The 25064-nt window shown below is 37.8% G+C and overlaps 3 protein-coding genes across 4 annotated transcripts; all 3 read right to left on the bottom strand.

Annotated features, from left to right (window-relative positions):
- Positions 1-1069: 1069 nt before the first annotated feature.
- On the bottom strand, positions 1070-6185 carry LOC133824520 (mitotic-spindle organizing protein 1B-like). Its single transcript, XM_062257411.1, has 2 exons — positions 5973-6185; positions 1070-3009 (listed from the first exon to the last, which is right to left on the bottom strand). Exon 1 carries the CDS (start codon positions 6183-6185, stop codon positions 5982-5984), a length of 204 nt encoding a protein of 67 aa, XP_062113395.1. The 3' UTR covers positions 1070-3009; positions 5973-5981.
- Positions 6077-18786, bottom strand: LOC133824517 (KRR1 small subunit processome component homolog). The gene is made up of 12 exons (XM_062257407.1): positions 18603-18786; positions 18242-18318; positions 12369-12479; positions 12159-12227; positions 11121-11177; positions 10930-10968; positions 10727-10831; positions 10567-10649; positions 10393-10474; positions 7350-7506; positions 6440-6532; positions 6077-6225 (listed from the first exon to the last, which is right to left on the bottom strand). The coding sequence occupies exons 1-10, from the start codon at positions 18784-18786 to the stop codon at positions 7495-7497; spliced, it is 819 nt and encodes a 272-aa protein (XP_062113391.1). The 3' UTR covers positions 6077-6225; positions 6440-6532; positions 7350-7494.
- Positions 18603-23902, bottom strand: LOC133824519 (mitotic-spindle organizing protein 1B-like). 2 transcript variants are annotated; one of them, XM_062257410.1, is made up of 4 exons: positions 23756-23902; positions 23103-23246; positions 22671-22923; positions 18603-18803 (listed from the first exon to the last, which is right to left on the bottom strand). In XM_062257410.1, the coding sequence occupies exon 3, from the start codon at positions 22881-22883 to the stop codon at positions 22680-22682; it is 204 nt and encodes a 67-aa protein (XP_062113394.1). In that variant the 5' UTR covers positions 22884-22923; positions 23103-23246; positions 23756-23902; the 3' UTR covers positions 18603-18803; positions 22671-22679. The 2 variants fall into 2 exon arrangements, with proteins under 2 accessions (XP_062113394.1, XP_062113393.1); XM_062257409.1 differs by lacking the exon at positions 18603-18803 and having other exon boundaries at positions 22410-22923.
- Between the last annotated feature and the right edge of the window lie 1162 nt (positions 23903-25064).

Below are 25064 nucleotides of genomic sequence, written 5' to 3'. Positions count from 1 at the left end.
ATGTACAATTGTTATTTTAATAAACTAATTTGAATATTTAATATAATATTTTTATTTTTAATATATTTGTTTTCAATTATTTAAATTTTAAATAATAATTTTAATAAAAAATTAATTAAAATTGTATTTAGTTATTTAATTTTATTATTTTTTTTATAAATAAAATAGTATTAGGGGCGACACTGTCGCCCCTGATAATATGTCACGTGCAACCATTTGGGGCGACATAGTATAGTATTAGGGGCGACTAATGGAGTATCAGGGGCGACATATTGACAAAAATAATTCAAAATTTTTAAATTTTTGAGGAGACATTTCAAGTTTTAGGGGCGACTGTGCCGCCTCTGATATTTGAATATCAGGGGCAACCCTTCGAGTCGCCCCTAATGTACCCTTTAGGAATATTTTTTCATGGGGGACTAATCAGGGACGACTTTTTGCATGTCGCCCCTAAAACTCATTTTTGTTGTAGTGTCACTAAATTCCTACATATATAAATGCAGATATGAAAATGAGATATAACTATATATCTACTTAGTAGAGAAAACAATTTAAATCAAGCACAAAGACAACAACGTGTGAGGAATCAAGATTCCCGATCAAATTATTGTTTCTCATAATGTGTCCAACCAATATAATACTAACACCTCATTAAATTTTCCTTTCATTATAAAACTGACACCTCCCCTAGTAATATGAGGTGTCAAAATTATATTGGTTAGACACACTATGAGACACAATAATCTGACATGAGATCTTAATTCGTATTGAGTATGTCCGGAATGTTAAGAGGGCTATTCTTAAAAATGACATTAAAAAAGTCATTTTGTCAAACATCACCATATATATATATAATTGCCTTTTCTCAAAAAAAAAAAAATGAAACGGAAAGAATTGATAAAAAAATTAGGCAGCAAAAGTTGCAAAAGTTATTCTTTTTTCCAAACTTAAATAAGTTTTTTAATGTTTTTTTCAGAATAAAAGTGCTAAGAATAAGATTAATTATGGAGAAAAGAAGTACAATCATACAATAAATTAGAGTATTGCAGGTAAAACCTTTTGTTACCAGTTGCAGCTATAACTTGAAAAGTATTTTAACATTAAAGTTGAATATTGTTTCATAATTATGTATATTTTGGTTACTTTTAAAAGAACATTGCACAACTAATGAAACAAACACTCATTGAAAACTGTTATAAAATCAAGAAGAGGAAAGAAGACGTTTCTGTATGAATTTCTGTATATTGAATAAAAGGCATAAAATGCCCTTATATACAAGGTGCCAAAACATATACAGAGTTTACTCTGTTGTAACGGAAATTAGTTACAAGAGCTGGAATAAGAAAAACAGAATTAGGCTTAACTAATGAACTAATTCTATATCCCTAACAGCCCCCCTCAAACTCAGCGTGTTCAAAGAAACAACACTGAGTTTGTCACGTAAAACAGAGAAACGAGTGATGGATAATGGCTTAGTGAGACAGTCTGCAATATGAGAAATAGCAGGAACATGACGAACACTAAGTTTGCCTTGAAGCACCTTGTCACGAACAAAATAGAGGTCAATCTCAATATGTTTGGTCCTGGCATGGAGAATGGGATTTGCTCCAAGCATTACGGAACTCAGATTGTCACACCAAACTAGGGGAGGAGGCCGAGTAGTGATGTGAAGATCACAAAGCAATGATTGAATCCAAGCTATCTCGGTCACAACAGAGGCAAGATTGCGAAACTCAGCTTCGGTAGAGGATCTAGAAATGGTATGTTGTTTCTTAGATTGCCAAGCAACTAAGTTACCGCCAAAATATACACAAAAGTCGGTTGTAGAACGACGATCATCAGGATCACTAGCTCAATCAGCGTCACTAAATGCTTCAAGAACAAGCTGCGTTGGGCGTTGAAGATGAATACCATAATCGAGTGAACCAGCCAGATAACGCAGAATCCTTTTTACAGCAATCCAGTGAGACTCAAGAGGATTGTGCATGAATTGAGACTTTGTTCACACTATATGCAATTTCGGGGCGTGTGACAGTAGCATATTGTAAGGCACCAACAATAGAGCGATACAAGGAGCGATCACTTACAGGGTCGCTGCCATAGGTAGATAGCTTGAGTCCCGCATTCATTGGGGTGGCTTGAGATTTGGCCTCTTGCATTTTGGTCCTACAAAGAAGATCTTGAACATATTTGCGTTGAGATAAATGAAAACCAGCGGCTGTGTGAGTTACTTGAATGCCCAGAAAATAGTTGATATCACCTAAATCTTTCAAAGAAAACTCCTTATGAAGATCTGAAACTAGCTGTGAAATGAAGGATGAAGAACTGCCCATGACAAGGATGTCATCAACATAAACTAGAACATATGTACAATGACTGGTTGTAGAACAAACAAACAGAGAAGAATCAGCTTTGAAGAAGTAAAACCTTTGGCGGACAAGGCAGTAGAAAGCTTGTCAAACCACGCTCGTGGTGCTTGTTTAAGACCATAAAGGGCCTTATGAAGTTTACAAACTTGATAGGGCATATGAGGATTCTCAAACCCAGGCGGCTGTACCATGTAGACTTCTTCTTTCAAATCACCATTTAAAAAGGCGTTATCAACATCCAATTGTCGAATCTGCCATCCTTTTGCCAAAGGAATAGTCAACACCACCCAAATTGTAACTGTCTTCACAACAGAACTAAATGTTTCGGTGAAGTCAAAACCATGTTGTTGATGAAAACCCTTTGCGACCAGCCGAGCCTTATACTTGTCAACAGTCCCATCAAGCTTCTCCTTGACCTTAAAAACCCATTTGCAGCCAATAGGGGTTCGGCCATGTGGAAGATCAACAAGTGACCAAGTGTGGTTGCGTTGCAAGGCTGCAAATTCAAGAGCCATAGCCTCTTTCCAATGTGGGGAACATAGAGCATCTTGGACTGACCGTGGCTCCTTAGTAGCAATGAACACCCTCGGCTTGCGAATACCAGCCTTAGAGCGAGTCACCATTGAATGATCATTAGTGCCTGCAAAAGTATTAGTAGGGACAGTAGAAGAAATAACATTTGGTACATTATCAGAAGTATTAAACAATTGGACAGAAGTGGTGGGATTAGGGGATGAGCTGGGCAGTATTGGAGCAGAAATTGGGCTGTCAAGACATGGTGAAGCTTGGGGAAGGGGCTGGGCAAGAGACGGACAGGAAGGGGAAATAGTGGGAGGGTCTAGTTGAGGTAAAGACACAGGAAAGTGGGGAGGATGAGCAGAAGGGAGTGGTGAGACCGAATGAGGAGGAGATACAGCAGGAAGTGTATTGGTGCGGGAGGGAAAACAGTCTTCTTGAAAGACAACATCACGAGAAAGATATAGTCTACCATTAAAGATAGAGAGAAGATAAGCAAAATTAAAATTACAAATCAACTAATATACCATTAATAAACGTTCATAATAGAACACATCATTGAAACAAACTTAAAAATTCAAGTTACATCCAAACAAAAATTACAAACTTAAAATCTAGTTACTATTAATCAATATTACTACACACTATACTTCACCTTAGCCACGAAGAAACCTCCAATGGCTGCCACTGCAAAGCCAACCACCATGAGCTATGGACCGATGCCTCCGCCGGCTCCATTCACCCCAACCTCAGCTGAAACTAGCTCCGGGGCGTTGGATGATTTGGCTACTGCATTCGGAGGCTCACGATACTCAGCACTCTGACTTGGGAAGTTGGTTTTTCTTGGCAAGGCCACTTGATTTGAAGTCATTTTTTGTCTCTGAACATTTTTTTTTTTAAAAGAAGATGGCAGAAATGAGAGTAATGGGGGTTTGTGCATGTATATATATATATAGATAGGAGGGTATTTTGGGCATTTTATTTTATATTTGTTTGTTTAAAAGAAGATGGCAGAAATGAGAGTAACGAGAGTTTGTGCATGTATCACTACAAGAAACAACGTTTTTGTAATTGCGCCAGCAAAAGCAACTTTCACCGACGCATTTGGTGAATTGCGCTGGCAAAAGTCATTGTTTTTGCCGGTGCATTTCAGAAATATATATATTTATATAGAGATAAAGAGAAGATAAGCGAAATTAAAATCACAAATCAACTAATATACCATTAATAAACGTTCATAATAGATCATTTAGAACACATCTTTGAAACAAACTTAAAAATTAAAGTTACATCCAAACAAAAATTACAAACTTAAAATTTAGTTACTACTTCTCAATATTACTACACACTATACTTCACCTTAGTCACGAAGAAACCTCCAATGGCTGCCACTGCAAAGCCAACCACCATAAGCCATGGACCGATGCTTCCGTTCTCTCCGTCGGCTCCATTCACCACAATCTCAGCTAGAACATTTTCGTTTCCGCCCGCTTCATTCACCCCAACCTCAGCTTGAACTAGCTCCGAGGCGTTGGATGATTTGGCTACCGCATTCGGAGGCTCACGATACTCAGCACTCTGACTTGGGAAGTTGGTTTTTCTTGGCATGGCCACTTGATTTGAAGTCATTTTTGGTTTCTGAACTTTTTTTTTTTAAAAGAAGATGACAGAAATGAGAGTAACGGGGGTTTGTGCATGTATATATATATATAGATAGGAGGGTATTTTGAGCATTTTGTTTATTTTATTTTATATTTGTTTGTTTAAAAGAATATGGCAGAAATGAAAGTAACGAGACTTTGTGCATGTATCACTACAAGAAACAACGTTTTTGCCGGCGCAATTCGCGCAATTTAGAATTGCGCCGGCAAAAGCAACTTTCACCGGCGCATTTGGTGAATTGCGCCGACAAAAACAATGACTTTTGCTGGCGCAATTCACCAAATGCGCCGGTGAAAGTTGTTTTTGCCGGCGCAATTTGGAATTGCGCCAGCAAAAACGTTGTTTCTTGTAGTGATACATGCACAAACCCTCGTTACTCTCATTTCTGCCATCTTCTTTTAAACAAACAAATATAAAATAAAATAAACAAAATGCCCAAAATATCCTCCTATCTAAAGATATATACATGCACAAACCCTCGTTACTCTTATTTCTGTCATCTTCTTTCAAAAAAAAAAAAAGTGCAGAGACCAAAAATGGCTCCCAATCAAGTGGTCATGCCAAGAAAAACCAACTTCCCAAGTCAGAGTGCTGAGTATCGTGAGCCTCCGAATGCAGTAGTCAAATCATCCAACGCCCCGGAGCTAGTTCCAGCTGAGGTTGGAGTGAATGGAGCGGGCGGAAACAATAATGTTCTAGCTGAGATTGTGGTGAATGGAGCCGGCGGAGAGAACGGAAGCATCGGTCCATGGCTCATGGTAGTTGGCTTTGCAGTGGCAGCCATTGGAGGTTTCTTCGTGGCTAAGGTGAAGTATAGTGTGTAGTATTATTAGTAGTAATATTGAGTAGTAGTAACTAGATTTTAAGTTTGTAATTTTTGTTTGGATGTAACTTGAATTTTTAAGTTTGTTTCAAGGATGTGTTCTAAATGATCTATTATGAACGTTTATTAATGGTATATTAGTTGATTTGTGATTTTAATTTCGCTTATCTCCTCTCTATCTCTATGTAAATACATATATATATATATATATTTCTGAAATGCACCGGCAAAAACAATGACTTTTGCCAGCGCAATTCACCAAATGCGCCGGTGAAAGTTGTTTTTGCCGACACAATTCTAAAAACGTTGTTTCTTGTAGTGTACAAAACAAGCTAATATAAAACAGCTATGAAGTTTAAGATCTTTGAAAAACTGTTAATTCAAAAAAACCACCTCTCATTAAGAAGAGGGAAAAAAAGAAAAAGTCATTCTTGTTTTTCAACCAATCTATGACATTGACAACTCCTTGGGAAATTCGACTCAGACTCTCAAATTCATTTCCCAATTCTGGTCACCATTAACATAATAAGCAAATGGGGTTCAGCATTCACACAAGCAAAAGGGGGGAAATGGTTTTGTTGGTGTAATGTAAATGAAAAAACCTGTTCAATTCAAGTCTGAGATGAAGAAGATGACATGGTTTCTGTCCGGAGTTCCTTGACGAGGGCAGCCAAAGCCTCAGGGTTGAGACCCAAATCGCAAAGAGCAATGAGCACAGAAAGTGTGTGACGATCAAGCCCTGTGTCAAGCATATTGGACATGTGAAACGCTAGGTCAAGAGATTCCCTAGCAGTTTTTGCAGCCTTGGCATCCATGAATGTAAGTACAAGAAGCTTTGTTCAAAAATCTCAAAATCTGAATGAAACACCAACAATTTCGATTCATCAAGATCTAGATCTGAATCTGATTAGAAAGCTATAAATCAATCGAATCTTCAGATAAATGAAATAGAATTTAGGAACATAATTGTTCTGCCACCTTTAATGGGGTTAGGGTAAAAGATTAAACAACCATGAATAATTAGGAAAATATGAAGAAAGATTGAGATGTAAAAGAAATTAGAACAAACCGGTTTGAGAACGATGGTGAGAATCTTCAAGAAATGAGTTCGATTTCAGAGAATGGAAAAGACAACGTTTCTTCGCTATTAGCTCACCCAAGTCTGCAGATTTATATTAAAAAAAAAAGTCAGCTTATCAGTACTCTATAACATCAATTGAATTGAATTTAAAGTTTTTTTTTTAATATGATGGCCCATAAATTATGAACTCAAAAGGGTGAGTACATGAAAATTCTGTGGGATGCATCATAGTATAACCCATTTGTGTTTTAGTTTTAGTTTTAATTCTAATTTTTTATATATCGGTAAATATTGTAATTATTTAAATATTTTATAATTTTTTTTAAATTCTCAATAATTTACAATATTGAAAACAAAGTTTAAACAATTTGTTTCAAAGACATATAGAAAAAATTAAGCACGAGTCCAACCCGCCCAAACCGAAATTTGAATGATTTTTTTTTTTTCAGATTACATTTTTCTCAATGCTCATCCAAAGATTGTATCCAAAGCAAATAAATAACTAAAAGTAAGAATGATTCATGGAAATCTATATGTTCCCCAAGAGAAGATACATTAAAAAACTTAGAGTGGGTACACATAAAAAATGAGACCTTAATCAAGTTTTTTGCCACATAAAAGAATTAGAAATGCAAGATACTTGCTGCGGTAAACCACCTAAAAATTAAGACATTTACAGTAGTGAAAATACACAGAAAAATCAAGACAATTGCAGCAATAATACATCCAAAACTTAATCAATTTTTTTGCCATAAAAAAATCAGAGAATGCAAGACATTTGCAGCAGTGAAACCCTCAAAAATTAAGAAACTTGCAGCAGCGAAACACCAAAGATTAATCAAGTTTTCTGCCACAAAAACTCAGAGAATGCGAGAATGGATTGGAAGAGATATGGTACCTGTTTGTTGTTGCCAAAGTCGAAGTCGCGTTGCCGTCGAAGACGGAGTCCTGCACTTATGCTACCGGAGACGAGAGAGAAGAGCGTGGAGAGAGGCGTTGAACTGAAGAGAAGGGAGGTCGGAGGGAGAGACAAAATGGACTGCCTACCTAGTGCTCTGCAAAGTTGAGAACTTGAGAGAAAGTCGAGAGAGGAGAGAGCAACAACATCGACATACCAAGAAAGAAAGGGGAAAGAAGGAGGCAGACGCAGAAGCAAACTTAGTAATCGTATAACTTAGGGTTTTTTAAAATTATATACATATATATAAATTTAATTAATATATGTAAATGTATTAAAAAAATAGTAAGTTTTTAATTGGATAAATCAGGTTATATTGGGCGGGTTGTTAATTATGTTTAACCCATCCAATGTAACAATTGTGCAGTTTAAATTTTTGTCGGTTTATTCGGGTTGCGTTTTTTTGTGGTTTTTTCGAGCAAGTTTGGGCAGGTTGTAAAAATTTATGCACAGCCCTACAAGGGGGTGCACTAAAGAAACTTCCTAAATCTTTTTATTTTTATTTTTTGTTAAGAGTATTTTTACGATGCACCTCCTCATGTTTTTGGCACGTTGATAGTTTTCATCTCAATTTTTTTTATGTAATAGTGTAGATTATAGTTATTAAATTCATAATTTACAATGTCTAAAAGAGGGTTCAAACAAGAAGTTTCACATGCGAATAATAATTAAAAAAATACATGCAACAAATTGTTTGAACAAGACAATACAATAAATTATTCAAAATATCTAAAAAAAAATTGTGAGATATCTTATATAACTACAATATACACCAACATATAAAAAAAATTGATATTAAAATTATTTGCGTGCGGAAAAAATTGATATTAAAATTATTTGCGTGCGGAAAACAGGAGGGGTGCACCAAAGAATTTTCCTTTAATTAAATGTCTCAAGAGTCATTGGAAAACTCCAATAAATAACCCCCCGTAAGTTCCTTATTACTAAACATATACCCTTACTAATGTTTCTCACAAAAATAACCTCAAATTCACCTAAAATGACTTAAATACTCTTAATGAGTTAAGACAATGAAAAATGTAGGTTGCGTTTGGTAAAATTTTTGTTTTATGTTTTTTAATTTTTATAAAATAAAAATGCTTTTGGTAACCATTTTTGTTATTATTACTGTTATTGTTAACAGGAAAAGCAAGCAGTTTGGCTAATAGGATCTTTATGCTGTTATTATTACTGTTATTGTTATATATGATATGATATAATATATAAATAGTCCCCTCTTAACATCATAGGCGTTTTTGATATTTTTCTTGGGATGGTTTTTTATTTCCTTTAGTAAAAAAGGATGATGATAAATTAAAAGGATATATATAAGTTTCTTCATCCAAATGGGGTCTCCTTTAATCTTGTGGGAATACTTATTCTGTGTTTTTTGTAATTGAATGATAAAGTAAAGTAAGGTAGATGAGCTAAAGTTAGTGACACCATGTGATCCCAAGTCCTTGTCCTTGTGGAAAGAAAAGAAGTATCTTGGACATGGCCCTGATTCTCTGTGTTTTGTTTATTCTTTTGTTGGGTTTTGGTTTTTGTCCTTTAATTGGTTTTTGGAACTTAGTTTAAGGTTTTTGATTTGGTGAGATGAGGTGAGAGAGAGATCATGATTGTTTTGATTTGTAATTTTATTTTTCACTTTATAGAATGGGTTTGGATTAAAGTGTATCAAAGATTATCATTAACGACAGCTTGGTTAAGATGCTTTGGTACAGTTCTAGTAAACATAATGTTGGTATGTTCTATTCACAGCAGCCACCCCACATCTGACCACAGTTCCATCAAAATCATTCAAAACATACCCACTTCTCCTAAAATCTCCACCTCTCTTGTCACCTCTAATCATTATACAATAATACTAATTTTCACCCCCCAATTGAATTGGTAGATTACATATTTCCAAACTGGTCATGCAAACAGAAACGAAACTATGTCAACGAAAAACAACCCAAGTTCATAACCATTCATTTGACCACTAAATGAGTATAAAAGACAAAGGAAAATACTAAAGCTCACATGAGAATGGGCATCATATATACATGATACATGTTTCGAGGATATCACATGCCTCTATATTTCTATCTCTATCTCATGATAGCAACGGTGTTGCAGGGTTGAGACATAAAGCACATGGCACGTGTTGACTATCACATGACCAGACCATGGTCCAGAGAGAAGAGGACAATGAGTAAAGGTTTGACTTCAAGCAAAGAATCTTAATGAGTACCTCAGAGAGGAAAAATGGAAATATACTTGTACATTTTGTATGAATATTGCACCACAAGGTGTTATATTCAAACTAGTACTTTTTTTTTTCAGCCAGAAGACTTACATGATCAGCTTCCACTACTGTAAGTTCGGATTAAAAAATGTAAAAAGGGTTGATTATTCAGATAAGTTGTTACATAACCTGAACCATGTTTGCTCTGGCTGACGACTACAATAGATGTCCTTACAACTTAGATTTATATAGAGAGAGAGAACTTCCCAACTAGAGCCATATATTTCTAGTGCATATCTTCTTAGTCTCATAATTCTCAAAACGACTCATTTACAGTTTCAACAATCCACAAAGATGAACCTCGTAGTTCAAAACTCACATTCAAATCAAAGGCAAAAGAAAAAGGGGAATGAAACACAAATCTCTTAAATATTACATTCATCAAATATGTAGATAATAGCAATAACAATAAAGGTCGAAGAAATATCAAGTATCATAATTTTAGCAAGCAAAGAAAAAAAATCACATGATAATCAAGGACAAAAAACAATTTCATTAAATCAAAAACTTGTATAAGAAGATTGCTCATACGAGAAGAAAAAAGAAATAGAAAAGGAAGTGGAATGGAATGACATCAAGTTTTACCAATTTCATGCAGATTACTGGCTTTATACACTGCATCTTGTAATGTAGAAACATACAAAAAGAACAACGCTATGAAACTCTTTCAGGAATCGAATAGTAAATACGCACCTTGCTAGGTTGTTGAGGAGGGGGGAATGGTGTATATGGTTTCTTCTCTTTACTTTTAACCTTCTTTTGCTTAACATTTTTCCTAAACAAACAAAAGGAGTAAATAACTTTGGTAAATAAAAATACAATCACCAAAAAAAGAAAAAAAGACGACAAAGAGTGAATATGCCCTACTTCTTAAATTTGGGAAGAAACCTATCCCAATTTTCATTTGCAAGAGCAGGATCCTTTTCAAGCTCTTTCCTCATCATCAGGATCTACAAATGAGAATCAAGAGAGGTTGAGTACAGAGAAAAAAGTCTATAATATTAATAATAAATACCGAGATACGTACCTTAATATGGTACACGGGATGCATTTTATTTTGAATGCAATCTTCCACTATCTTCCTAACTTGCTTCAAACCTTTAAATGAGCCCATGGCAGCAACAGTGTTCCCCTATTCATTTAGCATCAACATAAAAAAAAAAGTCATTTTATAAATTATATGCGTCTTGGCATAGGACACATGAAAGAAAAGGGAAATTGGATAATTACTTGAACCAGAATATAGCATCCAGTTAGTATTTCAAGTGCCTGCAAGCCATTAAAAATGGGTCAAATAAGTGTATCCAGTATTGAAAAGCATCTCTAATAATTATCGTCTATTCAAAAAATAACAGATAATATACTTTATTTTTAACTACAGAATAGTAGCTAACATATCATATTAAAATAAATAAACACACCTTTAAAGTGGAAGAATTGGGACCTATAAGATGTTGCCTTCGTTTAACAAACCGTTCCTGCATACAATTACACCACCAACCGCTAATTAAATTAATTTTGAGGTCTGTTAGTATTTAAAAAATTTGCACTTCCCTCATAGCCAGTAGAGAGAAAGAAAGAGAGCATTATCCATGAAAGGAATCCATATTACATACAATGTTGCATAACTTCAACTATAATATTTTTGCATGTCATCAGACTACACACCTAAACAATATCCCTAAGTAATTAATCTAAGGTGGGCACAATGTTGAAAATACTTTGAGTTTGAAGACTACTAATAGAAATGAAAGGTGATTTTTTTTTAACTAGGCTCCCCGCTAGATCTTACAATACTTGGAACCAGAAAAATATAGCAATTGCCATAAAGGTACCCAAGAGGGACACAAACCTGAGACCTTGTGGGAGCAAACTGCATGCCGGCTTTTGAAGACTACATGTTCTAACTGATCCATTACCTTATAGAACAAATTTATTAACACTTTAGTCTAGTATTGCTTTCCTGCTTGGGCATTAACATCCTTTGTGTTACACCTTCCAACCTCACAGTATTAAATTTTAATAAAACTGGCTATGACTTCACCAACAGAGACGTAAAACACAACTAAGTGCCTGATTCGTAAAAATTAAGTAGAAAATTTAACTTCTGGGAGATCTAAACAACTAAATATAATTCCAAGAAAAGAGAGATAAATACATATCTGTTTTACTAACAATACCTAAAAAAGACAAGGTCATGATCACCGCAGAAGGACCTCAAATTAAAACGACCTTTTAAGATTAGGCACAGCCAATTGATTTTTGTCCAAAACGAGACTAAGAACCTTGCATCAGTCTTATTAAGATGTTTTTCTTCAAATGTCTACTGTAGATTTTAACCATACACTGTGCACTACAGCAGTTGTTTCTTTCAGAAATAAAAAAAAAGTCAATTATTACAAACAATTTTAACATACACACTATGAGCAAGAAAAAATTTACACATATAAATTGCTCACCTTATTGCGAACCAAACCTCCAATCTTGATGACATCACACTGCATTTCATCATTCAGTATTTTTATAGCCTGCATTGAAATTTTAAAGATGATTATTCAAAGTGAATACCATTAAAGGTACCCTTTGCAACAACATAGTTAAAAATTACCTAATTCAAAAACCTATAGTGGAATTGCAAACACAAATAACAAAAACATGGTAATTTGTACCTGAGCTACGGGCACACTTCTTGATAAAAGCTTAATAAGATCCCTAGCCTTGACAATTATGTATGGGTCTTTAGTCTTTCTGGTAGTTGTAACTGTCATGGAACCGTCAACCTGATCAACAAATATAAAACCGCAATAAATCAACTATTACAATTAAATAAATCTGTCGATAATGCATCAGGGGGCGAAGATTTGTTGTAAAGTATCTATGTTTTGATGCTGCCTGATTTGTAATTTCAGTGATAAACTTGGTGAAGTTTGTTAGTGCTTACAAACTCCTTTGGGTGTAATCTTAGTTCTAAACCATAATAGTACACCAGTGCCATTTCTTATTCAAATAAATAAATCAGTGAACCTGATAGGATTTTCCTATCTCTAATCGCCCAGACAGCAAGAACAAAAGCAAATAACAGTGAAAATAAATGCAGAAATGATGAAGAAATTCAGTTGTATTGATACCCACGCGTTCGAGAGCCTGGTCTCTCCCAAAAGAGGTTACAAAATACCAATTCCAGCCTGGCTAATAATATCTCTTCTACCCTTTTTATATTGTGGTCTACACAGAACTCCTCTGTACCCCACTCCCACCCAATTAATCCTCATATAACTACCTCTACTTGGTGGTTCTAACCTCTTAGTCAGTACTTACCCCGAGCCTTTTCCTCTCTTACCTCTCCTAGTGTATACAAAAGTGATAGGAGGTTTATCAATACCGCCGGCCACCAGTTTCGCCTTGTCCTCAAGGTGAAAGTCTGGAAACTACTTTTGAATCACACGAAAGTCCTCCCAAGTTGCATAACATTCTGGTATGTTCATCCACTTGATCAAGGCCTGCGGTGCTTCCTTCTGAGTTCCTGGCCGAAACTCCAAGACTTCTTCTGGCTTCAAAATCCATTCCACCTCCGCCATTAACTCTAGAGGGAGCTTGGTAGGGTGCTGATTTGGTCCCAGCGCTGTCCTTAGCAGCGAAACATGGAAAACCGGGTGGATTGTGCCATCGGGAGAGAGCCGGAGACGGTAGGCAGCCGCACCAATGCGTTCTAAAATCTGGAAAGGGCCAAAGTATCGTGGTGACAGCTTCTCATTAATCCGCTTGGCCACAGTTCGCTGCCTATATGGCCTCAACTTGACATAGACAAAAGTCCCCACCTCAAAATGCACCTCCCGTCTCTTCTTATCGGCCTGTACCTTCATTTTCTGCTGGGCCCGATGTAGGTTCTGTTTTAATAGCTCCAAAACGTTGTCCCTGTCGCTTAGTGCTTGCTCCACAGCGGATACTTTGTACTGGCTGGTTCAAAACGTACCAATGGCGGGGGGTCTCGGTGATAAAGGGCTTTGAATGGTGTCATTCCAGCAGCCGAATGAAAGGAAGTATTGTACCAATACTCTGCCCAAGATATCCACTTGGCCCATTGATTCGGTTTTGAGCTGATAAAACAGCGTCAAAAAGTCTCCAAGCAGCAGTTTACCACCTCCGTCTGTCCATCCGATTGGGGATGATAAGCTGTACTCTCCTTTAAACTTGCTCCCTGCAATCTCAATAGCTCCTTCCAAAACAAGCTGAGAAACACCTTGTCACGATCTGAAACAATGGAATGTGGGACACCATGAAGTTTGACAACTTCGCTAACAAAACTGGCAGCGACGGTAGTCGCTGTAAATGGATGCCGTAGGGGTATAAAATGCGCATATTTACTCAAATGGTCCACCACTACAAAGATGGAGTCGAACCCATTCGATTTCGGCAGCCCCTCAATGAAATCCATGGAAATATCATCCCAAACTTGGTCTGGAATGGGCAATGGCTGAAGCAAACCTGTCGGTGATTGAGCTAGATACTTACTTTGCTGGCAAATTGCACATTCAGCAACAAACTTTTGAACGTCCCTTCGCATTCCTTGCCAATATAAATCAGCCGCTATCCGCTGAAAAGTTTTAAACACCCCCGAATGTCCCCCTACTGCACTGATGTGATACTCTTGTAACAATAATGGAATGAAAGGGGAAGAGGCCGGTATGACTAATCGCCCCTTAAATTTCAGACAGCCGTGCACCAAAGAATAACCAGCCACTTGCTGCCCCTCCTGCAACTCCTTCGCTATTTTAGAAAGAAAAGGGTCTACCTCTGTGTGCGCTGTTAAATCTGGAATTGACACCACATTTGGAACTGAAATGGCAGCTAAAGCAGCCTCGCAAGGTAGGCGGGATAAGGCGTCAGCCGCTTTATTCTCTAACCCCGGTCTATACTAGATGTCAAAATCATATCCCAGCAGTTTTGTAAGCCATTTTTTATGCTCTAGAGCCACTAATCTTTGCTCCAACAAATACTTCAAGCTGCGTTGATCTGTCCTCACCAAAAACTTGCGTCCCAACAAATAGGGTCTCCATTTTTGAACAGCCAGCACGATTGCCATGAGTTCCCTCTCATAAATGGACTTCATACGGGCTCGCGATGATAGAATCTGACGAGGCGCCCATTTTGCATCAAAACAGCCCCTAAACCAGCCCCCGACGCATTTGCTTCCAACACAAAAGGAACTGAAAAGTTTGATAAGGCCAACACCGGTACTGAACACATCGCTTTTTTTAATTGAAGGAAGGCCGAATCGGCTTCTTGAGTCCACCCATAAGAATCTTTTCTAAGCTGATCCGTCAGCGGCTTAGCGATGCTCCCATAACCTTGTACAAACTTACGGTAATACCCCGTAAGTCCCAAAAAAACCCTCAACTCCTTGATGGATTTAGGAGTGGGCCACGCCTCCATTGCAGCCACTTTGTTAGGGTCGGCAGCCACCCCATTTGCTGAAATCACATGACCCAAATACTCCACTTGTGCTTGAGCGAACATACACTTCTTTCGATTAGCGAATAGCTTGTGGTGACGGAGACGGTCCATGACCAAAATTAAGTGATGCACATGGTCTTCCAAGGACGGGCTGTATATCAAAATATCATAAAAAAAAACCAGTACAAACTTCCTCAAGAAATCTCGAAAAACTTCATTCATGAGAGCTTGAAACGTTGCCGGGGCGTTGGTTAGCCCAAAAGGCATGACTAGGAATTCTAAATGCCCTTCATGTGTACGAAAAGCTGTCTTCTCAATATCTCTTGCCTTGACTCGAATTTGATGGTATCCCGACTTCAAATCCAACTTAGTAAAGACTTGTGCCCCATGAAGCTCGTCCAATAACTCATCTATGACTGGAATCGGAAACTTATCAGCCACTGTTTCACGATTTAGAGCCCTGTAATCCACGCAAAAACGCCAGCTGCCATCTTTTTTTTTAACGAGCAATACCGGGCTAGAAAATGGACTGGTGCTTGGCTGTATAATTCCGGCTTGGAGCATTTCAGCGACTAAACACTCAATCTCATCCTTTTGAACTTGAGCATAACGGTATGGCCGAACGGAGTTTGGACCCGTGCCTTCTTTTAGAAGAATCGCATGTTCGCGAGCCCTCAAAGGTGGGAGATCCGCTGGCATATCAAAAACGGACTGAAATTCGTGTAAGACTGCTACTACTGCTAAAGGCAGTGGCTATTTTTCGCTGGCTGGTTCGGCTGCTAGCTCTCCAAACTATACCCAATATCCTTGCGCTTCTCGTTCGACTGATAATATCATTGCTTTAAGGGAAATTGGAGATTTGCATAAACTAGGGTCGCCTTGTAACGTAATCCACGACCCCGCCATCTCAAACTTCATGACCATTGTCCTCCAATTAACCTGCATATTACCAAGCGTTTCCAGCCACTTAATACCGAGTATCACGTCCGCACCCCCGAGTTCCAGCGGCAAAAAATCAGTGACAACTCGCAATGCTCCCAAATCAAGCTCTACTTGCGCACAAATCCCTTCCGTTCGGACCTTGCCCCCCGTACCCAAGAGAACCCCGTAACAAGTTGTAGCTATAATAGGGATTCCCACTGCTGAAACAATCGCTGTAGAAATAAAATTGTGGGTTGCACCACTGTCAATCAAAACTGTTACTGGTCGTTGCCCGATATGCCCCACTAATTTCATTGTGTGAGTTGATGAAATACCCACCAGAGAGTTTAGAGAAAGGGTGGCCAGCGTCTCTTCAGTGCCACAAAGTTCTCCCGAATCTGGCGATGGGGGTGGCGATTCCTCCAGTTGCATCGAGTCCTCGTCATCCGCGAGTAACAATACGTGGAGAAACTTCTGCTCGTACTCATGGCCTCAGTGGAATTTTTTATCGCAGCGGAAGCAAACTCCACGTGCTCGTTTATCTTGATACTCAGCCTCGGTTAACCGTCGGAAGGAGGATTTCGGCGCCTGAGTAACGCTGTTGCTGGTCGGCGCCGTCGCCTGAGAAGAAAGGGTAGTCGGAGATGAAAGGGGCGGCTTGGCTAGGAAGGGTGGCTGTGTGTTTCTGGGTAATGTAATGGGGCTTAGGGTTTGTTTAGCAAACCCAGATCTAATGGGCTGGCCCGTCTAAATTAATTGATGCCCTTCTTCTATTCTCTGGGCCGTATCCATGATATTGGATAGGCCCACGGGCTGGAGGATATGCAGGGCTGCTTTGATACTCTCTTTGAGCCCACGAACGAAGCTGCCCTCAAGCACGTGGTCGGGCACATCAGGGACCCAAGAAGCCAGCATCTCCCAACGTAAACGATAGTCACGCACGGTGGACGTCTGGGTCACGGACAGCAGCTCCTCCGACACTGAACCCACTGGAGACGCTCGGAAACGAAGCAGTATTTGCTGTTTCAAGTTAGCCCACAATGTAATCGGTCGGCGTTGATTCTCCCACTGAAACCAAGTTAGTGCATCACCGTCCAATCTAATTATCGCCGTCTCCAACATCTGTTGTTCTATCATGTGCATCAGAAGAAAATATCGTTCAGTGCGATAAATCCATCCGTCCAGGTTCTCCCCCGCAAACAACGATAATTCCATTCGAGGTGGTCTGTAATCCTATCCAAAATTTTGTCCCCCTCCATATGTGTACTCCGATGACTGCTGTTGAGGTTCTGGATGTGGGTTGGACGGCTCCCCAATGATCGGAGGCGCTGGGGAAGGATGTCGTGCCCCCTGTTGAGCTGTTCGAGCTCCTGAACAGGTCTCCTCTTCTAGTGCCCGACGTTGCCGGTCGGAATTCATGGCCAACGAGTCCCCCACTGGTTTCCCCGAAGACTGCAATAACTGAGCCAAATGTGCCACCACAAAATCCATCTTCTTCTCCATTGCCGGCAGTCGTAGAACTTCTGTCTTCATCAACTCCAGCTCCTTCGGAAGGTGCTGAAACTCAGATCTTAACTCTTCCAACTCGCGTCTGAAATCTGCCTGCAAGAGCTCAACCCTCTCTTCCAAAACCTCCGTTTGCAGATCCTTCTTCGGCCCCATGCTGATCGAGTGCTCTGATACCAATTTGATAGGATTTTCCTATCTCTAATCGCCCAGATAGCAAGAACAAAAGCAAATAAAAGTGAAAATAAATGCAGAAATGATGAAGAAATTCAATTGTATTGATACCCAGGTGTTCGAGAGCCTGGTCTCTCCCAAAAGAGGTTACAAAATACCAATTCCAGCCTGGCCAATAATATCTCTTCTACCCTTTTTATATTGTGGTCTACACAGAATTCCCCTGTACCCCACTCCCACCCAATTATTCCTCATATAACTACCTCTACTTTGTGGTTCTAACCTCTTGGTCAGTACTTACCCCGAGCCTTTTCCTCTCTTACCCCTCCTAGTGTATACAAAAGTGATAGGAGGTCTATCAGAACCCTAATCATAAAGACCACATCAGCACAAATATTCTCATATATGGTTTGTCAATAACTACTAATGGGCAAAATTTAAAAGAAAAAAAAAGTGATTTTAAACGCTCTTTACTTCAATGACTTACCAAATTTAGTTCACACGAAACACCATGGTCTTTCAAAGCAGACTTCACCTTAGGCCAAATTTCCTGCAAATATTTTTCTAAGCGAGACAATAAATAAGTTCATGTCGCATGAGAAAGTGCAACATATCCAAACTAAATTTTTCTAGTTCAAATATTCATCAAAACATTATAACATTACAATAATATTGAATGTGTGTGTGTATATATATATATATATGTGTGTGACTAGGATTTGAAAAAAAGTATATTCAGATCCTAAAACAATCCACCGATGAAACCCTAGCTAAAGCTTTGAGTTGGCTTAGTTTACCCACATTTTATGAGAAAACAAACAAGAAAGAAGACAGGGAAAAGAAATTACCTAAGTACTGAGGGAACAAGGTGGAGACTTCGAGCATGCCCCCTTCGTTCCAAGAGGGATCAAATTTCTCAATCTTCCAACGATCAATGTTGGGGTCATCATCCCAAGGCTTGGGCTTATCATGCATCCCCTTGTGCTTGTTGGTCTTGACCTCGTGCTCCAAGTCACCATTGTCGTGCTCCATGACTAATTTCTAAAACCCTAGAACAGAAACGAGGCTTATAACTATTGTGATATTTCGTTTGGTATTGATAATAGGGATATTCAAACTATCTGCAATTCTAAAATTAATGCATCATAAAATTAGTTGTTTTTTTCCTTTTACATAATTATGATTAACTCATTATGATAATCATATGCAAACAGCCCATATATATTAAAATCTTAGCCACGAAGAAACCTCCAATGACTGCAACTGCAAAGCCAACCACCATGAGCCATGGACCGATGCCTCCGTTCTCTCCGCCGGCTCCATTCACCACAATCTCAGCTAGAACATTCTCGTTTCCACCCGCTCCATTCACCCCAACCTCGGCTAGAACTAGCTCCAGGGCGTTGGATGATTTGGCTACCGCATTCGGAGGCTAATGATACTCAGCACTCTGACTTGGGAAGTTGGTTTTTCTTGGCATGGCCACCTGATTTGGAGCCATTTTTGGTCTCTGAACTTTTTTTTTAAAAAAGATGGCAGAAATGAGAGTAACGGGAGTTTGTGCATGTATATATATATATGGATAGGAAAGTATTTTGTTTTATATTTGTTTGTTTAAAAGAAGATGGCAGAAATGAGAGTTTGTGCATGTATCACTACAAGAAACAACGTTTTTGCGCCGGCAAAAATCATTGTTTTTGCTGGTGCATTTCAGAAATATATATATATATGTAATTATATAGAGATAGAGAGGAAATAAGCGAAATTAAAATCACAAATATACCATTAATAAACGTTCAATTAGAACACATCCTTGACACAAACTTAAAAATTCAAGTTACATCCAAACAAAAATTACAAACTTAAAATCTAGTTACTACTAATAATACTACACACTATACTACACCTTAGCCACGAAGAAACCTCCAATGGCTGCCACTGCAAAGCCAACCACCATGAGTCGATGCCTCCATTCACCACAATCTCAGCTAGAACATTCTCGTTTCCGCCCGCTCCATTCACCCCAACCTCAGCTGTAACAAGCTCCGGGACGTTGGATGATTTGGCTACCGCATTCGGAGGCTCACGATACTCAGCACTCTGACTTGGGAAGTTGGTTTTCTTGGCATGGCCACTTGATTTGGAGTCATTTTTGGTCTCTGGACTATTTTTTTTTAAAAAAAAAAATTGCAGAAATGAGAGTAACGGGGGTTTGTACATGTATATATATATATAGATAGGAGGGTATTTTGTTTATTTTATATTTGTTTGCTTAAAAGAAGATGGAAGAAATAAGAGTAACGAGGGTTTGTGCATGTATCACTACAAGAAACAACGTTTTTGCCGGCGCAATTCCGAAAACAACTTTCACCGGCGCATTTGGTGAATTGCGCCGGCAAAAGTCATTGTTTTTGCCAGTGCATTTCAGAAATATATATATGTATTTATATAGAGATAGAGAGGAGATAAGCTAAATTAAAATCACAAATCAATTAATATACCATTAATAAACGTTGATAATAGATCATTTAGAACACATTCTTGAAACAAACTTAAAATTCAAGTTACATTCAAACAAAGATTACAAACTTAAAATCTAGTTACTACTACTCAATATTACTACTAATAATACTACACTATACTTCACCTTAGCCACGAAGAAACCTCCAATGGTTGCCACTGCAAAGCCAACCACCATGAGCCATGGACCGATGCCTCCGTTCTCTCCGCCGGCTTCATTCACCACAATCTCAGCTAGAACATTATTGTTTCCGCCCGCTACATTCACCCCAACCCCAGCTGGAACTAGCTCCGGGGCGTTGGATGATTTGGCTACCTCATTCGGAAGCTCACGATACTCAGAACTCTGACTTGGGAAGTTGGTATGTCCTGGCATGGCCACTTGATTTGGAGCCATTTTTGGTCTCTGAATCTTTTTTTTTTTTTGAAAGAAGATGGCAGAAATGAGAGTAACGGGGATTTGTGCACGTATATATATAGATAGGAGGGTATTTTGGGCATTTTGTTTATTTTATTTTATATTTATTTGTTTAAAAGAAGATGGCGGAAATGAGAGTAACGAGGGTTTGTGCATGTATCAATACAAGAAACAACGTTTTTGCCGGCGCAATTCGGAATTGCGCAGGCAAAAACAACTTTCACCAGCGCATTTGGTGAATTGCGCTGGCAAAAGTCATTGTTTTTGCCCTCCTATCTATATATATACATGCACAAATCCGTTACTCTCATTTCTGCCATCTTCTTTAAAAAAAAAAAAGTTCAGAGACAAAAAATGGCTCCAAATCAAGTGGTCATGCCAAGAAAAACCAACTTCCCAAGTCAGAGTGCTGAGTATCGTGAGCCTCCGAATGCAGTAGCCAAATCATCCAACGCCCCGGAGCTAGTTCCAGCTGGGGTTGGGGTGAATGGAGCGGGCGGAAACGATAATGTTCTAGCTGAGATTGTGGTGAATGGAGCCGGCGGAGAGAACGGAGGCATCGGTCCATGGCTCATGGTGGTTGGCTTTGTAGTGGCAGCCATTGGAGGTTTCTTCGTGGCTAAGGTGAAGTAGAGTGTAGTATAATTAGTAGTAATATTGAGTAGTAGTATCCAGATTTTAAGTTTGTAATTTTTGTTTGGATATAACTTGAATTTTTAAGTTTGTTTCATGGATGTGTTCTAAATGATCTATTATGAACGTTTATTAATGGTATATTAGTTGATTTGTGATTTTAATTTCGCTTATCTCCTCTCTATCTCTATATAAATACATATATATATTTCTGAAATGCACTGGCAAAAACAATGACTTTTGCCGACGCAATTCACTAAATGCGCCGATGAAAGTTGTTTTTGCCGGCGCAAACGTTGTTTCTTGTAGTGATACATGCACAAACCCTCATTACTCTCATTTCTTCCATCTTTTAAGCAAACAAATATAAAATAAACAAAATACCCTCCTATCTATATATATATACATGCACAAACCCCTGTTACTTTCATTTCTGTCATCTTCTTTCAAAAAAAAAAAAAAGTCTAGAGACCAAAAATGACTCCAAATCAAGTGGCCATACCAAGAAAAACCAACTTCCCAAGTCAGAGTGCTGAGTATCGTGAGCCTCTAAATGCGGTAGCCAAATCATCCAACGTCCCGGAGCTAGTTCCAACTGAGGTTGGGGTGAATGGAGCGGGCGGAAACGAGAATGTTCTAGCTGAGATTGTGGTGAATGGAGCCGGCGGAGAGAATGGAAGCATCGGTCCATGGCTCATGGTGGTTGGCTTTGCAGTGGCAGCCATTGGAGGTTTCTTCGTGGCTAAGGTGAAGTATAGTGTGTAGTATTATTAGTAGTAATATTGAATAGTAGTAACTAGATTTTAAGTTTGTAATTTTTGTTTGGATGTAACTTGAATTTTTAAGTTTGTGTCAAGGATGTGTTCTAAATGGTCTATTATGAACGTTTATTAATGGTATATTAGTTGATTTGTGATTTTAATTTCGCTCATCTCCTCTCTATCTCTATATAAATACATATATATATATTTATGAAATGCACTGGCAAAAACAATGACTTTTGCCGGCGCAATTCACCAAATGCGCTAGTGAAAGTTGTTTTTGCCAGCGCAATTTGTTTTTGTGTACAGAACAAGCTAATATAGAACAGCTATGAAGTTTAAGATCTTTGATAAACTATTAATTCAACAAAACCACCTCTCATTAGGAAGAGGGAAAAAAAGAAAAAGTCATTCTTGTTTTTCAACCAATCTATGACATTGACAACTCCTTGGGAAATTCTAATCGACTCTCAAATTCATTTCCCAATTCTGGTCACCATTAACATAATAAGCAAATGGGGTTCAGTATTCACACAAGCAAAAGGGGGGAAATGGTTTTGTTGGTGTAATGTAAATGAAGAAACCTGTTCAATTCAAGTCTGAGATGAAGAAGAGGACATGGTTTCTGTCCGGAGATCCTTGACGAGAGCAGCCAAAGCCTCAGGGTTGAGACCCAAATCGCAGAGAGCAATGAGCACAGAAAGTGTGTGACGATCAAGCCCTGTGTCGAGCATATTGGACAGGTGAAACGCTAGGTCAAGAGATTCCCTAGCAGTTTTTGCAGCCTTGGCATCCATGAATGTAAGTCCAAGAAGCTTTGTTCAAAAATCTCAAAATCTGAATGAAACACCAACAATTTCGATTCATCAAGATCTGAATCTTCAGACAAATGAAATAGAATTTAGGAACATAATTGATATGCCACCTTTAATGGGGTTTGGGTAAAAGATTAAACAACCATGAATAATTAGGAAAATATGAAGAAAGGTTAAGATGTAAAAGAAATTAGAACAAACCGGTTTGAGAACGATGGTGAGAATCTTCAAGAAATGAGTTCGATTTCAGAGATTGGAAAAGACGACGTTTCTTCGCTATTAGCTCACCCAAGTCCGCAGATTTAAATGTCGCTGGCTAAGATTTGAGCTTTATAGTCACCTCACCTGCATTTTCCAAGAAAATTAAAAAAAAAAAAAAAAAAAGTCTACTTATCAGTACTCTATAACATCAATTGAAGTGAATTTAAAGTTTTTTTTTTAATCTGAAGGCACATAAATTATGAACTCAAAAGGATGAGTACATGAAAATTTGTGGGATGCATCGTAGTATAACCCATTTGTGTTTTAGTTTTAGTTGTAATTCTATTTATATATATATATATACTAGCAGAAGATTGAAGGGTTTTCACAGATGGTGTCTTACTATCTATCTCCATCTAACAATTAGAAAACAATATACAGATTTAATCCCCAGAGCAGGCAGCACACAACACAATACATACATATGTTTAAGTAATTCTCCAAAGTCCAAACAGCACACTACACAAAATTCAAACTTAGTTCTTAGAACATTAATATATATTTATAGAGAGAGAGAGAGAGAGAGAGAGCGAGAGCAGTTCTAACAATCACAATACAAGATAAATTAACATAAATCAGGTCCAAGAAAGTACCTTTGGCCTAGTCTGAAAGGAAAAGTTTGGCAAAGCGGAGTCGCTGAAAAATTCTGAGTGAAGGAGAAAGAAAGACTGAAGCGGAGGCTGACGGAGACAGAGAGAGATCGAGTCGGAAGGATTGAGAATGAGGTGAGTTGAGGAAGAAAGAGATGGAATTGGAAGGTAGACGGACTTAGTATTGATTGGGCTCATCAAATTGGGCTTTCTCACGGGCTGAAGAAAGTGTTAAAAATCTAAAGGGAAGTTTACAAAAATACCTTAGTTTTTACAAAAAAATACGGAATTTGGAAAAAATTACAAAAATACGGAGGGATATAATCGTAAATATGAATTTGTTTTAAACAAAGTTTACAAGTAATGAGAGGTAAAATGATGAGAGAGAAAATGAAGAGAAAGAAAGTGATGAGAGAACAAATGATATAGTAAGTAATGAGAGATAAAAGGATGAGATAATAACACATGAGAGAGAAAATAAGATGATAAGAAATAATGAGAGAAAAAAATGTGAAGATAGAAAGTGAAAAGAGATAAAATGGCGAGAGATAAATTGATGTGAGAATAAATAATGTGAGATAATAATAATTAAAAAAGTGATGTGAAAAAAAAAATTGAGAATAACATAAAATAATTTTTTGTTGTTCTCAAAATTTTTTGTGTTTTATAACTTTGTTTTTAAAATTGTTTTCTAAAAATAATGTCAAACATCTCTATTTGTTTTCAAAAAACTGTTTTTAGCTTTTCAAAACAAAAAATATCTTTTTTAATTAAGGAGTCAAACCCTCTAAGTAGCCATTGTTAGTGTTTTAGTTAAATTGTATTATTTTTAGTCACAATTTCAAAAAAAAATCTGTACAAACAATTTTAATTTTCAAATAATTTTTTTAACAAATAAGCTATAGTTAGTGTTAAGTTTTTTTTAATTATTGTTGTCAATGGAAATTTTATAATTTTTATGTTAATATTTTTGTTATTGTAAAAATCTTTTTAGTGTATTATGAATATTAATATATACAATTTTATACATGCTATATTTTTTTCGACGCTACAATATTTTGTATTCTTCCTCTTCTTCTGTCGATGGTGCTGCTGGATTTGGTTTTGTTGGTCGATTGTCGGATCTCATCGAGAGCGGGTTAGCTTTCCAACAATCAATCTCCATTGATGCGAACATCATATCCATCTCCATAGGTGGAGCTAGTAAGGACTATTTCAATGACCCAATTGATATTGTACCTTTCCATGACACGAAGAAAGGGGATCTTACTTCGTGCTCAGTTAGGAACGACGACCTTGTTACTTTGCCTAT

This window comes from Humulus lupulus, chromosome 3 (genome assembly GCF_963169125.1).
Source record: "Humulus lupulus chromosome 3, drHumLupu1.1, whole genome shotgun sequence".
In the NCBI taxonomy this organism is placed as follows: domain Eukaryota; kingdom Viridiplantae; phylum Streptophyta; class Magnoliopsida; order Rosales; family Cannabaceae; genus Humulus; species Humulus lupulus.
Note: the sequence above shows the minus strand (reverse complement) of the source record. Positions and strands in the feature narration are given on the sequence as shown.

Excerpts from the sequence above, each read along its gene's own strand:
- LOC133824520 (XM_062257411.1), bottom strand. The coding sequence starts at position 6,185 with ATGGATGCCAAGGCTGCAAAAACTGCTAGGGAATCTCTTGACCTAGCG.
- LOC133824517 (XM_062257407.1), bottom strand. The coding sequence starts at position 18,786 with ATGGAGCACGACAATGGTGACTTGGAGCACGAGGTCAAGACCAACAAG. Across the intron at positions 11,178-12,158 it reads GAGGTTTGGTTCGCAATAAG|GAACGGTTTGTTAAACGAAG; the intron begins GTGAGCAATTTA and ends AATTGTATGCAG. Across the intron at positions 10,969-11,120 it reads CCAATTCTTCCACTTTAAAG|GCACTTGAAATACTAACTGG; the intron begins GTGTGTTTATTT and ends AATGGCTTGCAG.
- LOC133824519 (XM_062257410.1), bottom strand. The coding sequence starts at position 22,883 with ATGGATGCCAAGGCTGCAAAAACTGCTAGGGAATCTCTTGACCTAGCG.